At 38.9% G+C, this 15,843-nt stretch overlaps 1 protein-coding gene across 1 annotated transcript; it reads left to right on the forward strand.

The window, feature by feature from the left end:
* Nucleotides 1-5,455: 5,455 nt before the first annotated feature.
* LOC139367598 (homeobox protein Hox-C13a) lies at nt 5,456-9,385 on the forward strand. Its single transcript, XM_071105859.1, has 2 exons — nt 5,456-6,116; nt 9,126-9,385. The coding sequence occupies exons 1-2, from the start codon at nt 5,456-5,458 to the stop codon at nt 9,383-9,385; spliced, it is 921 nt and encodes a 306-aa protein (XP_070961960.1).
* Nucleotides 9,386-15,843: the final 6,458 nt, after the last annotated feature.

Raw genomic sequence — 15,843 nt, forward strand, 5'->3', positions numbered from 1 at the left:
TGTTTTATTTGTCCATTGCTTTGAGAAGTTATCGATGATAATTGCAATTCGATTTTACGCATGCTTTTACGCATGGATATTTTGGTGGCCGGAGTTCATTTGATTACAAATACCCTATTCGTGCAGTACATGTTCCAAACCATGTTTCAAAATGTGAGCGCATATTAACGCAAAATGAAGTGAGTAGAACTCCATCTCGAGATTGGTGTTTGTAGTTTGCTTATTCGATGAAACAACCAAAAAAAACGAGCATATTCGCTACACTTTGATGATTAAAACGACTAACATATTTATGCATGGTAGTTTTTATAATCATACTACTGATTTTCGAGCAAAGACTGAGGCTAACAAGGCAGTTGGCTGATAGTCATAAATAACAGTAGTAGCTTCGACAAGGTGCTTTACCTGCAAAGTCAATCACTCCATCCATCCCATACCGTATGCTAGCACACCAGAGGTTACTTCAAAGAATCGTACATGATCCCCCAGGATATTGCCTCATTCTCACTATACAACCAGTGAGATTGCGCCACAATTGTTGTATCTGTGTGTGTATTTGGGAGAACAGGATCTATCAATAAATTCTCTTTCTATTCCGTTCTGTTATATTCTGTTCTGTTATATTCTATTACGTTATATTGTATTCTACTGCAGGTAAATAACCGAAATATTATTAGATAATACATTTGATCAAATCATTCATAATTCTCCGCGCTATGGAGGAAATGACTGGTACTAAATCGTATGCTTTATGTGGTGCGCAGGCCGGGAGGGGAGCACATGCACCAGTCAGTCTGTTCTTGAGAGCGGAAGCCCCATCACAGGTAGGTAGGCTTCTCCACGGTCTGTCGACCATCACCATGGGGACTTGAGTAACGTGTGTGGTGCTGCTGGGGCCCCGGCCCAAACCCTACCTTTCAAAAAAAATGATTCCATCTTCCAGCCTCTGATTCCCGGTGTGACAGATCTAGCACGAGTTTAAGGGTGCTGTGTTAAATCTGGACAAAACTGACGTGTGAATTTTGCAGCTGCGGTTCTATTGCTTGTTTACATCACTATGCCTAGGCTACACTTTCAGAAACCAGGGTATAGGGTACAGTATAATCTCACATGGTACTGTTTGGTACATTTTAGGGTACATGTGCAGATACTAGTATAATGGTACATTTTTGTAGCCAATACTTTTAATATAAAGGTACAATCATCACACACTCTCAAAAACCACGGCCAGAATTATCATATTTCCCAGCATGCTCTATTGTTTCTTTGTGTCAACATATGTGTTTTTGCGTGCACATTGATTGAGCTTGTGCTAAATAACATACATAATTAAACTAATCCAATCTGTTGGTAGTTGGACTTATTGCACTTGTTACTGCATGTTTGTTCACATTTAGATGGTTTAGGTAGTCTCATTTAAAATGTCCTTTCCATGGCAATGATTGTAAATGCAGGTTGCTGGTGATTAAAAGTTGACCTTTTGGGAAATCCTAACTCTGGCTGGATTCGAATATGAATTACATATCCCTTTGCAAGCCAGCATAATGTGATTTGCTCGATGTGGCTTGCAAACCCAGAGTTTTAGACTATGTTGTTTGAGTAAAACTACGCTGTCAAAGTATGACCTTATGATACTGTATATGTAATGTATTGTGTTGTGCAAATATTTTTATTTCGATGATAAAATATTCACTTTGAACTGAAAGCCATTGAACGTAATAGACATGTCACTAGCAAACAGTCATGGGTGGTACTGGTATCTCTAAAATTCACTTGAAAGGCACCCTGGGAAATATACAAATAATGCTTTGTGGTGTAACCCTAAAAAGACACATTTGTACATTTTCAAAAGGCACGCTTTTGTGCCTATACTATCTTGTCCCCTAAGGTACAATATTGCCTATTTTAAGGTCCGAACTGCAAGGGTACAATTATGTACCTAGAACTAAAGGTACAAAGGACGTACCTTACATCACTATAGTGACAAGCTGTGTATACCCCTTTAAGAACAAATCAGTCAATTTAGGAAATGAATCAGTTCATTAATTGAACATTCACCGTCATTTTCTTTGTTTCATTTCACACATAAGGTTGCTGGAATGGAATTTATGAGTGTCGACCCTTATCCCTGCATGCATATTGCATACGATATAGCCTACTGTATCAGGTGTTTTCTGTATATTAGTAGCGTTGCAATATTTTGGCAATCAGGAAATATAACAGCATATATTATATTGGATGTCCAAACTCTTTGGGGATTTCGCTCATGGAGAATAAACATTTGAAGTCGTACTTTGCTGTTGTATCATTATCATTTGTTAAAACGTATAGAGGATGTTCCATAGCTCACATGAACGTTTATACATATCCATTTAACAGTCTTCGAGATGCCATGCAGGAATACCTGGTTTTGCGTGATTATAGCCTATGCATTCGTTAGAGTTTGCCTTATGGTATGGGAGTTTCTAGAAAAATATCAAATCTATTGCTGACTTGGTGAAGAAATATCTGTACTTTGGAAGCACTGAAAACATGAATGTTGTCATTGTTGGGTGCTACTTTACCGCAGATAAATTATATCCTGAGCGAATAATGCGAATAATAATTACCCAAAGTAATGCAATTAATTGAGCAGGGAAATTCAATGACAACCCATGTACCCGAAATAAAGTTATTTGTCTTTACACGTGTAAGGACGCATATAAATGTATTGCCATAGGCCAGGCCTGCACACTCACGCATGTAAATACATGTGTTGCCATAGGCCGGGCCTGCACACTCTTCAATTAGCTTGCCGCCCGATACAGAACGTTGGAGTTAGTTTGAATGCCTGTATAACCTCACAGATCCATTCATTTCCATTTTATATGACACGTTTGAAAGAGGATTCTAAATGAGTCATAACTATAGTAATTAAAAATGATTGACGTGATATCTTTATCAATAACCAAGCCCATGCAGTCTAATGTCCAAAAATATGTAAAAAGTTGAATGTGTATCGCAAGGGAACAATGCTGAATATTTGGTTACAAGTTAGAGGTGTTCTTTTTTTTTTAAAGCCTTGCAACTCCACTTTAACAATGGAACACCATGTTCCTGCCTACACCTCGCTAACAATTACATTGCAAAACGTGTATACGCCTATATAAATCATCAATGTAATCCATCTAAAATGTATAACATTTCTAAACACCTCTCACCAGCAAAGTTTCATGAAAAGATGCATACGCGTTAATTGTATTAGTCTATCTAGCCTGTGTTATAGTGCCCAGTTTTCTGTTTCTCTTCCCTCTCCACACAGCCCCAAACCTAGTTGTCTTGTCCCTTTAAAAACACAGGAAATTACTTGAGCTACTATTGGACTGTTTGTCCTTCCTTGTCTTTATACTTACTATCCACTCTGCAGGTATTTCAGAGTCAGGGTCTGTAAATTACAGGAGTTTGCATGCATACTCGGCAGAGTGTGAAGTTCATTCTTGTCTGTCTAGACTGATTACGACCTTGTTTGTCCGCGTTTTTTACCTTGACCTTGGACTTCCGTGCAGCTGCCATTTGGATGAGCCGGCCCTCCATAGCTGTAATCTCCGGATTTGAGACAACAGAGCACTATTTGTCTATGTGACGACGAATTACAGCCATCTAGTTGTACTCTAGCTTTCCCTTTCCTGTCTAGATATCCATATAATGTGTGCACAACACTGGCACAACCGTGGTATAACTGTTTCGCGGTCAATTTACAGTCGATTAGATATAGATAAACATGTAGAGATTCAAGAGATCGGATTGAGTTTGATGAGTCTGAAATTGTTTAGGATAGACCAAAGCATCACAAGTAAAAATGTTGTGTTTGTTGAATATTCAGTAGTCATGTCCTATTGTCAATCTCCAAAACATTGGGACAACCTTTGGCGTCCTAAACACATAATTGCGTTATTAGAAACGTGACTGGCATCAGAACATTGAAATGTTGTATGGTATTTTAATGTTCTACATTTTAATGTATCTGTCTTCGGTCCAAAGGAAAGAACGACAAATGAAGTAATCCTTCTTCCAAACAAATAAATAGATGGATCTCCTCCACACAAATAAAGTCTACTCATATGTGAACCTGTTCTGACGCTTTTTTTATTTTAACTGACGGGGTATTATTTTGGAATCATTAAAAATAGTGGAAAAACAAAACACATTTGTGCTTTTTCAGTAACATGTTATTATTGCGAAAGGCTACAAATCATCTCGCGACGTTACTTTCCCTTAAGTCTATCACTCTACCGATTGCAAAAGGCTGAAAAAAATAATATTTTTGCACGTTCATAGCTATCGATATTTATTCGAATATGAAGGCAATTGAAGGGACCACGATAAGAACAACATATAGGCAGATCTTGCGCTTTAATTTTGACAAACTTGACCCAAGATTTAGATTACACCCATCACCTTTGGATTTCCCAAAAAGAGCCAAATGTTTTCTCCCACAAATATGAGTTAGGATTTTTTTTTTTTTTTAAGTCTAATAAACTGCATTTGAAATGCGTCATTGATTATAGTTCACCAACTAGGCTACGTTCGTAAATGAAAGATGCAATCCTGTAGCCTAATTAAACGGCCTGAATGAGTTTTTATTGAAATTAGAGTAAGCAGTAGAATTCATGCCAATGCAGTTCGGAATGCTGAAACTACTTACCCGTAGCCTACACACAGTTCGCTGACAAACATATAGCCTATTTAATGTTTTGCCAATGGTCGTCTCATTATTTTCATTATAAGAAAATACACAATTACATGTTTGATTACATAGCTTACATGGTCTATTTGCATTAGCATGTATGCCTATTTGCATATGTATTATGTTAACCACTTGTGTGAATATGCAAGTCTGAATATGCAACTTATTTTTGGTCATGCAAGCTAAACGTTTTCCACTCTGATTTCAAAATAAATTAATTGAGGGAACATTTGTTAATGAAACCAACACCGGCACTGTCACACAAAGCATAACAAGGCCTAGACTTGCATATTCAATTATTATAATACCACTCAAATGTATTTTTCATCTTGCCCAAAATGAAAACAATTCTGAGTTAATGAAATGTTTACTTCAGGTTAATATTTTCCTGTGTCGGCCAAACTTTGCAGATTGTTTTCGTGTCCCCCTTCACCTAAGGTTTCCAACCTCCCCTTTAAGGATGTTCGTGTAGATGACTTCAGCCAATGATGGGACCCTGTATTCCACAGAAAGACCCGGTGAAACTTGAGCTGCTAGTTGTTTAAAGGGCTATTCTCCCCCCACTCACAAGCCCCAATCTCTTCGGGCTCGTTAGCATATCACGTGCCAGAACCTTAATGAACTGGACACACGGGTCTTGGTTGCGCATGCGCTCACGTAAAATGTAGTTGGAAATGAGGTGTCGGTCTTGGAGTAGTCGACTTTTAAAAACCATCCGCAGCCCCTGATATGACGACTTCACTGGTTCTGCATCCACGCTGGGCGGACACCTTGATGTACGTTTATGAAAAAAGCCCGAATGAAAACAATCCGAATAAAAACCAAACAATGGAGGGACTGAGCGGGAATTGCCCGGCGAACCATTGCAGGGACCTGATGTCGCACCCCGGGTTGGGGCGACATTCTGGCTCTATAGCGACTCACCAGGGCTCGGTGTACTCGGATATATCTTCCCCAGACACCGGCCGACAGTGTCCTGCTCCCCAAACCTCCTCCAGTGCATCTCTGAGCTACGGTTATCCGTTTGGAAACCCTTATTACGGTTGTAGGTTATCTCACTCGCACAACGTGAACTTGCAGCAGAAGCCCTGCTCGTACCACCCCGCAGAGAAATATGCCGACCCCCACACCGCGTTGCCCACGGAAGAGGTGTCTAGCAGGGCGAAAGAGTTCGCCTTCTACCCCAGTTTTGCTAGCTCGTACCAAGCGGTTCCTGGATATCTAGATATGTCTGTGGTGCCCGGGATCAGCCACCCCGAACCCAGGCACGACGCATTGATTCCTATGGAGGGCTACCAGCACTGGGCTCTGTCAAATGGCTGGGATGGGCAGGTGTACTGTTCCAAGGAGCAAACACAGTCCACTCATCTTTGGAAATCCCCATTTCCAGGTATGAAATGTGATATGCTTTGACATTTAAATGTCTAGATAATGTGTGGAATTGCAGCATTGTCCTTTGTTTTTATTTAGCTTAGAATTGTTATCCATTATTGAAGTAACCTATTCCCTCCGTCGAAATTTACGTCGTTGTTATTGGATTTTAATTGCGGGGTTTCTATATGAATTGCAATGATTTCCTCATCGTAATGTAGCCGCATCATTTATCACGTGCCACACACCAAAGTCCATAACCTATATGTCAATGATCAAGTGTAGAGTGGTATACAAACGACTATGTATATAAATGTATAGCATCCATTTAGTAAATTATTGAGAGACAGCGCAATATTTGTAGAACATCTCACAGCGTAATGAAACTGACAGTCAGACATGGTAGGCTATTTTCATCCACTGGGTCCTTTACTGGGGGAGTGTCTGTGCTAGGGTTAGGGTTGGCTATGTCACTGATCGCTAAAATATGCCCAAAATCCTTCAATTCACGTCCTTCAATTCAACTCAGCACCATGGATTGTGCTTTGGTTGAAACAATTTCTGAAAAAAGAATCGTGAGAGATAACACCCTACTCAATGTGATTTTATGTATCTGATAAATAAACAACATGCATGACATATTGAGCAGACTAGAAACTCTTCAGAGACAAAACAATTCGTTTCAGCTTTGTTATTTCCAAGTCACAATATGACTGCAATAGTGCTTAAACCGGGTAGTGAGTCACACAGTGGCAGAATAGACAGGGGCATGAACACATACCCTTTCTCCTTGTATGATCAAATTTGCGAGCTAGGCTATAGGCTACTGTTTGGATTGTGCCAATAAATCTCTGCAGAGTCTGCAATGTTGCACGAGGGCGGGTTTGCATAGGCAGAATTCATTTTCCATTCGCCAAAGACTTGTGCGCCTAATATCTGTCTCAAATACTGTGTTGCGTAACTATTGACAATCCAATGGCTTTTTGAAGAACCAAGTTTCCTTTGTATTTGTCACATAGCCTATAGTCTGATATTTGATAAATGATACAGGGCCCATAACCGCCCAGTATGCTGTTTACATGGTGTTTACTAGACTGCTTCGTTTACAGCAAGGTTTTAACCTCTTGGTGAAATGTGTGTGTGCATTTCGGATACAGATGCGTTTAATTGTTGCCCTAGCTAGCTCTGTCCTCACGCCATTTTGCCTCCTTTTTCAGGAGTTTCCTTAAAAACACACACGCGGACCACGAGCTCGTGAATTACACACACACACACACACACACACACACACACACAAACACACACACACACACACACACACACACAAACACACACAGTTAATGTGTAGCCTATGGGTCTGTGTATCTGTCAGTGCGTGGCTGTGTGTAGAACTGTAAGGTTAAACTTTGAGACTTTACATTTCCTCCGAAAATATTGAACATTTCCTCTGAAAACGTTTAAATCCCAAACATTCTTGGGACAATGATGCCAACATTTCAATTGGCTTGAGAAAACATGAGAACATCTGTGAGTACAGAATTTCAACCATATTATTTTCCAAATAGCACTGGGTTTACCATGGAAAAATTTGACATAACATGCCGTGTACCGAATCATTTCTTTCCTCACGTTTCGTTTCACAAAACACATTTTGACCAGGAAATGAACATGTTCTAGTTTTGTTAACAAATATTTTGATATCAAGACATACAGCGGGAATGAAGGGATGCGTACCTGTTATTTGCGTATTTCTAATTCCTTCTAGCTCACTTAGCACCATGACTCACTTACCACCATGACTTAGCACCACGAAAATGATCTCATATGTAAAAATGTTAGTAGACCTGGTTCATCTTACTACCATGAACCAGGCTACCCACCCCCCAAACCTAGTCTCGTCTTTAAAGCAAAGCCATACCTGTCCTTTCCTGTCACTCAGACAGGCGGAACTGTTGGTCTGTCAGGCAGCTTTTTGAGCAGCCAGACAGACCTAAGTCGTAGCTTTAGGTAACTCAAATCCCAATTCCCAACATAAATCAAACGTTTAGCTATTTCCACTTTAATGGGCCTACTCAAAAGTTTGATCGTGTCTTGATAACGTGTTCTTGATAACTAGGCTACGCCTATATCAGGTTAATTGACCCGGTAAGTGCAGAGGTAAGTGCATTTGTAGAAGATGAGAAAATTACAGAATTATTAAAGAAATGCAATACTATTATCCAGAAGTGCTCATCTTATCATCACAGTACAATACCAAAAATATTCAGAGATCCATTGCAGGGCATATAATTTGTGTAATTACGCAGTGATATGTCCACTGTTGAAAAACCTATTGTTGATGTTTTTATATTTATATCAATTCTATGAACAATAATAGATATTTGGGGTAGGATGGATGTTTTGGAGATTTGGTCCCTTATATAATTCTGATTTTATTTAACTTCTTTACAACATTGTGTACATCAGCAAGGCCACGCATATGTTATTATCATAAAATATCTGAAAGAGAGACTACTTAAATCCCTCATCCCTTTTTCAAGATATACAAGGAAGTATAAACGATGCATCGACCCTCAAGGACCATCTGTGTCTTTCATGTCTTTATCACGGATCAAGATTATCATATTTTGAAGAAATGCAACATTTCACAAATGTCTGTCACTCAAAAAAACATTATCGAATACCTCATACACCTCAGGTGCTCGGATAAATATAACAACATGCTTATTATATTATTGTATGTGAACTTTAGCGATGAAGTGTATAAATAAACATTTAAATACCAATAAAAGAGTAGACAGCCAATTGTGCATCCGAAAATCTCGTGCGTAATGTTTCAATTTAAATACGCACAATAGGCCCAGGTAATGTAATGTATTTAATGTCTATAAGGCCTTGTTGACATATTTGCATCTTCATAACAAACGTATTATTACATGAAATACATTTGAATTGATCAGAGGCTAAATTAGTGCTGGGAAATGTCTTTGCGTAATACATCTCTCCTTCTCTCTTTTTTTCTCTCCAGACGTAGTCCCTTTGCAGCCTGAGATCAGTAGCTACCGTCGTGGACGTAAGAAACGGGTTCCCTACACCAAGCTCCAATTGAAGGAGCTGGAGAAAGAGTACGCTGCCAGCAAGTTCATCACCAAAGACAAAAGAAGACGCATCTCCGCCGGGACCAACCTCTCAGAGCGCCAAGTCACCATTTGGTTCCAGAACCGACGGGTGAAAGAGAAGAAATTTGTCTGTAAATCCAAGACTAGTAATCACACGCCTACTACTTGATAGATTTCCGGGCCTTTGTACACTACAGCTGATATCCCCACCGTCTTTCAATCCATAATTTACCTCTTAGAGACAACCAAGCCTGAAGAATACTTCGGCAGTGTATTTTATTTAAGTACCAACAGTCCACACATCCATGCCATCACCAACCGCTCTTTTTTTCGATATAGAGAAAGAAATGCTATAAAAACTGTGAAAATATTGAGAAATCAGTTAAACATTGTTTTATATGAATGTACATATATAAATATATAATATTTAAAACGATATCTGTATTTCAAAAAGACACAAGGATTGCGTGTTTTTTTTTCCAAACCAATTGACATTTCCAGGATCTTTCGTCCAACAGACAGCCAAATCAAAACAGACATATTAGATGTGTTCATCGCGCCATCAACAGAAAGAGAATTGCAATATGGACATAAACTGGTCAGGGAGAACGACAACGAATGAACTCGAAAGTCTACAGAAAAAAACTACATGAGATGTATTCTCCTCAGCCAAGAACTCAAGAGGGTTTTTGCAGGGGCTACGGATGATAAAATGGTTTTGTTCAAAACCGCCCCTGTCCCCGATTTCAGAAGCTATATATGTTTTCTTTCTGTAGGATATGTTTTGTTAATAAGGTAAAAGCAAGGCTGCTATTGTTGTACATGTAGAGTGCAATGCCTTTATTATTTAATTCATATTCTCTCGTATCACAGGGTTGTCAATTGGAACGTCTCAAACCCTTTGTGTGTTCCTTTATCAGTGAAGGATAATGTCTCTGTCATGCAACTGGAATGATTGTAAGCAATTAAAGTCAGTGAGTATTACACATAAATGCACAATCGATTTCTTTTGTTTTCTGTTTATAGTAGGCCTATGTATAGTAAAAAAAACAACAACATTTGGATCTGGTCACACGCCTTCTAAGCAGACAGACTGTCTTGTAACTTTCTTTCGTGCAGTATGTGAACTGTATTGTGGTGTTTAAAACGTACTGGTAAGGTGTTTCCTAAATAAATGATGATGAATAACATGATGTTGCTGAAATATGATGAATTAAATGACGTGTTTCTTTCCTGTCTCCTCTAAGTCACTCAGTGGAACTCTTTTTGAAATGTCATCTCACATCCCCATGAGCTTGTGGGCTTGTCACGTCGCCGTTGGTTTTGAGGGACGTTTGATATATGGCCTAGAGCAGGGATGGGCAAATTGCAGCTGCAGGAATTTGTTATACAATTGCAAAAAAAAAAAAATGCATCTCCACCCCATCGAAAAATGTGTAGAGTTGCAGAGGACTTGATTTACAACTGCAACATTTTCTCTACGCTCCTTTTTTCTTTTGCGTGTAACTTGCACAAATAGATTGACTGCTCAAATCAGTAGTCTGGATGTGTGGGTATAGATGTGGGTGTGCAGACCTGCGAACCACTGCAGCCCCTCATGATGAGTTGATATTTTTTTTGTGGCCTCCTTCCCAATAAAAGTTGCCCAACCCTGGCCTAAAGGAGTACTATATGCTTTTTGGATAGGCATGTTTTTGACATGTATGCTTGTATGTCTATGATATCCATAGGACAAAAAATGACTGATATTGGATGGTTTGCCGAGGATCGGTTGCATGGATAGGCCTATATTATATGCCCACTTAACACAGGCCTGTATATTGGGCCTATACTGCACTGTTTAATAAGAGAATGAACCTTTCGACAAAAGTTTAAAGTGGAGGCTTGCAATATGAGATCACCATGTCTAACTCGTCTCGAGATATTATAAATGACGTATTAGATGTGCCAGGACACAGCAACAGGATACCCATACGAAAATACATCCCCCTGCCAATAATATGTTGTTATGTAATTAATGTGCCTTGTTTGTAAAAATCTCCCATGATGTTGCCACCAAACTAAAATATCCTACAGTATTCGCTTGTCTCATGTTCGGTATTGAGCAGCAAACGAATACGATATCAGTATAGGCAATCACGGGGAGTAGTGAACTATGTAATTCGACTTGTAATTATATGACATTTTGCTGTAGCTTGGTGGTAGTTGGACTAAATTAAAATCTTGGTAGTGTTTTCAGTAGTTAATTACATACTATAGCCATGTAGTGGTGTAGCTAACGTCTGGTACACACTACGTTTTTTGCTAAAATTAAACGATATGGGTCAAGTAGCCAAGATGTCCGTTCTTTTTCGACATCAGACCTGCTCAATTCTCACTTGAAACATAATTTCTTGTTTAATAGGCTAATTTACACATTACGTTAACCTCCAGACCGATCTGTCTTGCAATTTGTAATCTATGACATTTCAGATTTTAGATATGGTAATTATTTTAGCCCAGGTAGTTTGGATGTAGTGAACTACTTTTTCAAAGTAAATTTAGTTTAGCTTCAGTGTAGTTTATCTTCTTCCAGTGTGAAATAATTGGTAGCTTGATAAACTACATTTTCATAATAGCTTCCCCAACACTGTGTATAGGTTATAATTGTGCCTTTATTTTCATGCTAACAGGCATACATTTAGATAACAGCTAAAATGCTGGCTGCAAGAAGCTCTCACAGAATTAGATGTTCATCCATGTATCTCCATCAGCAGATGTCCAAGTTGTTCCAAACGTGTTTAAAGGTTATGTTTAGACATGAACTCCGAAAGGTTAAGGTTAGGCATTAACTCCGAAATGTTAAGGTAAGGGTTAAGGATTGAGAGATAGGATTAAAACAAAAATCTCAAAAACGACTTTCTTTAGTTGGATTTGAACATGCAAGGCACACCCAGAGGCACACCGGTAACCTACCTGAAGCGCTCACTGTTTCCCCTAGTGACCGGTTTCTACGTCAAATCCCGACGTTGTCAGACATGGATGGAGGTCGAAAACTGACTTGTATCACTGGTGACCTGGCTGGACTATAGGCCTCCAAAATACATTTCGTATCCGTAGGTAATACCATATGTGATATACTGTATGTTTGGTTGTATCTATCCTATCATGTCTCAGGGAATGTGGAGAAAGTATTTAAAGGTGCACTTGTATTGAAGTAAATTAGAGATCTGTGCGCGAAGTTGGCTCACACGCGAAGCTATATAATTCGGCCCAAAGTCTTTCTTCTATCCTTGTTTGTGTATCGTCAAATAAAGTCCTTACATTCTGTAAATGTATTGGAGCAGTTGTATTATACTCGTGGCCATCATTGTTATTATTTGATAGGACCCGTATAAATATTCTTAGATATTGTTTATTGTTATCAGGCCTATTCCAAGGCCATCAGACTGTTACATAGCCATCACTAGCCGGCTTCCACCCAGTACCCTGCCATGAACTTAGTCACTGTCACTACCCGGCTACCACCCGGTTACTCATCTCTGCACCTTAGTGGCTGCTGCCCTATGTACATAGATTTGGAACTCTGGTCACTTTAATAATGGACACTGGTCAATTTAATAATGTTTACATACTGTTTTACATATTTCAAATGTATATACTGTATTCTAGTCAAGGCCATCCTATTCAACTATTGCTGTACATATATTATTATATCCATGTATTCTTCAGATATACTACATATTCTATCCACATACTGTCCATAATGCCTATACATCCCATCTTCCTAATAGTTCTATATTTCTTAATTTCATTCTTTTACTTTTAGATTTGTGCGTATTGTTAGGAATTACTGAACTGTTGGAGCTAGGAACACAAGCATTATTGCTACCACCGCAATAACATCTGCTAAATGTGTGTATGCGACCAATAGCATTTGAATTGATTTGTTGAAGGACACACACATACGCAATCACGCACGAAAACACACACACACACACGCGCACACACACACACATAAAATGAGCGAGCGACAGAGACAGAGAGACAGACAGAGAGAGCGAGAGAGAGAATCTAATTCAAAACACTCGTCCTATTTCTCTGTTATTTGAAACATAACGCGGTACGGACGGGACTACCGTGGCCATAAGCATCATTGATCAACCTGATAATGCTTCGAAACTTTATGAAACAAATACAAAACATATAGATTCCCTTTTTTTTTTTTTACATTTTGGAATGTGGCTCCTCTGGTATTGTAATATACCTGGCCTGGACCTGGCGGTATTCTGACGTCTTTACCCTTGACCGTGACTATGCAGCCAGTCACTTTGACCTTGACATGAGATCAGCACCTGAATACTGAACAGTGGGCTGGGGGCACGTCGCAAGGAAGGCCCGCAGTTTGTTTGCAGACAAACAAGGTGTTATTTTCCCTGTCTAGACAGCTAGACTTAATGACGTGCCATAAATACGTAAAATAAAGGGGAAAAGCAAGGATATCCTACTGATCCATCCCTGACTGCTGACCAACTCTGAGTGAGCCCTATCGTTAACATGTGGGTTTCTGTGTCTTCTTTTCTGTTTTACAGAGCATGCCTTTCTCTCAAAGTGGGTTCCTCTCTCCCCTATCTCGCACTATCAGCCCCCGCTACTCAAAACCAACCACCAATGGTTTCGTTCACTCAACATGAGGTGTGTGTGTTTTTTTTTTTTTTTTGACCACGAAGGACAGGTAGAACGTTGACGTCTCCGAACACCGACACCACCTATCTGACTGCAGTGAGCAGTTCGAGCAGCCATGTTGTGTCCTGAGCTCGAGGCACGGTTCACCTCACATGCAGCTTCTGTCTGAGAGGAAATTATATGCGGAAAGTGAGACGTCGCCCCACAGTATAATGACTAAAGGTAATGGCCATTTTCCTTAATATATTTATGCATAATTGGTCAAATGACAGCATATTTTAGCCAACTGATGTCTGTTCTTTTTTGTGTGCTAGAAAGTTCAACTTTGTTTGGTTCAGCTGCTATGGGCCCTTAACAAATATATGGTTTTGAGTTCATGTGTAATAACAATGTCAATTTTGAACAACTTTGGAAATGTAACGCTTAGTAGGCTTATAAAAGCAGAATCTATTTTCGTTTTTGGGAATGACGGGTTTGCATTGTTATGTTCGGAAAATCCAGCTGTATTTGGCAAAGAAGGGCTTTGAACATGAAAATGAATTGACTCACTCTGGAAAAGTATTTGGTCAGATAAATTATGATAATACACGAATAGAGTTGATTGTAGGATCATTTAGCAATTGGTCACCTCTAATAAAACATTTACAAAAGATAGTTGCAACCTCATTGTTTTCACTCTGCACCCATTATTTGATTACGTGGGATGTCGTCACGTTTGGACGAGCAAATCACAGGGCTTTATTTAAGGATGTTATCAACGTGAGGCCTTTCTATCCTCTCCCTCATCGTGTAGCTGCACTAACTACACTATAAGTAAATGGACAATTGGAATCATGACAAATCTAGAACAATCATTCAGATGTTCACATGATTGAACCCAGGATATTATATTAGCCCATTTAATTATGTTACTTCACGCTCAAGCTGCAATATCTGAATAGAACGTTGATAATTATGAAAATGGAATCATATTTATGATGTTACAAGCTTAGATATTGCGTGTCGGGTTAGACAATTTACTGAAAATATAGCAGGAGTTTGTCGACGTTCTTGAATCATTCCCTCTCAGGCTTAAATTCTTTGATTTATATTTTTATTCACCGGATATTGTGAATCATTTGTGGCATTCTATCTAATTTATCTATCTAATTTCATCAAATCGAAAACACAGGACAACCTTTCTCCTAATGAAATGTCATTATTTGTCCATTGAAAATAGCACACACTTCCTTTAGAACATAACAATTAGCCCAAAAATTTCAACTTTGATATTTACGATTTAAATTAAGTCATTGACTAATGTTTAGGCCTAGTCTGGTTAAATATTAAATAAGGCTACAGTGGTTAGCTCTGTCGTTGTTTACAGGCCCAGGCCCAACCAAATAGAAGGCTCTGGCCCCAACCACCATGTTGCTGAGCAGCGTTCTGGAGGGCAAAGGCAGATCATTGAGAAGGGGGCTGATAACCTCTGGTGGTGACAAGTTGAAAATATCCGGAAGTAGAAACGGGACCTAGATTTATTTCTGCATTCATCCAGTCAGTCACATACATCTAACGATGCTGCATATTGCATCTTGCAATTATGATTATTATTAGGCTATTAACACTTAATCCAATTACCATCAATATATAATAATATTACATTCATGCAGCTTTATTATCACCAAAATGCTTGTATTTCTATCATTGTTGGTGTATTTTTGTTGTTATATCTATTTTATAATTGTTGTATGTTATTATTGTTGTTGGTGATGTTTTAATTGTGTTGTCGCTATAATATATACATATATCATACATATATAAATATATACGCATATTGTTGGTTCGTTGTGGCGATGGTAGGCCTATTTGTGTAGCCTATTAGTAGTAGTTACTCAATGAGATGTGAATTTGCTCAGCCGAAATTCATGTTTCTGCTTATGAGTCCAAATAGATTTTTGGTACGTTTCTTAAATCCCAACA

Source organism: Oncorhynchus clarkii, chromosome 16 (genome assembly GCF_045791955.1).
Source record: "Oncorhynchus clarkii lewisi isolate Uvic-CL-2024 chromosome 16, UVic_Ocla_1.0, whole genome shotgun sequence".
Lineage (NCBI taxonomy): Eukaryota > Metazoa > Chordata > Actinopteri > Salmoniformes > Salmonidae > Oncorhynchus > Oncorhynchus clarkii.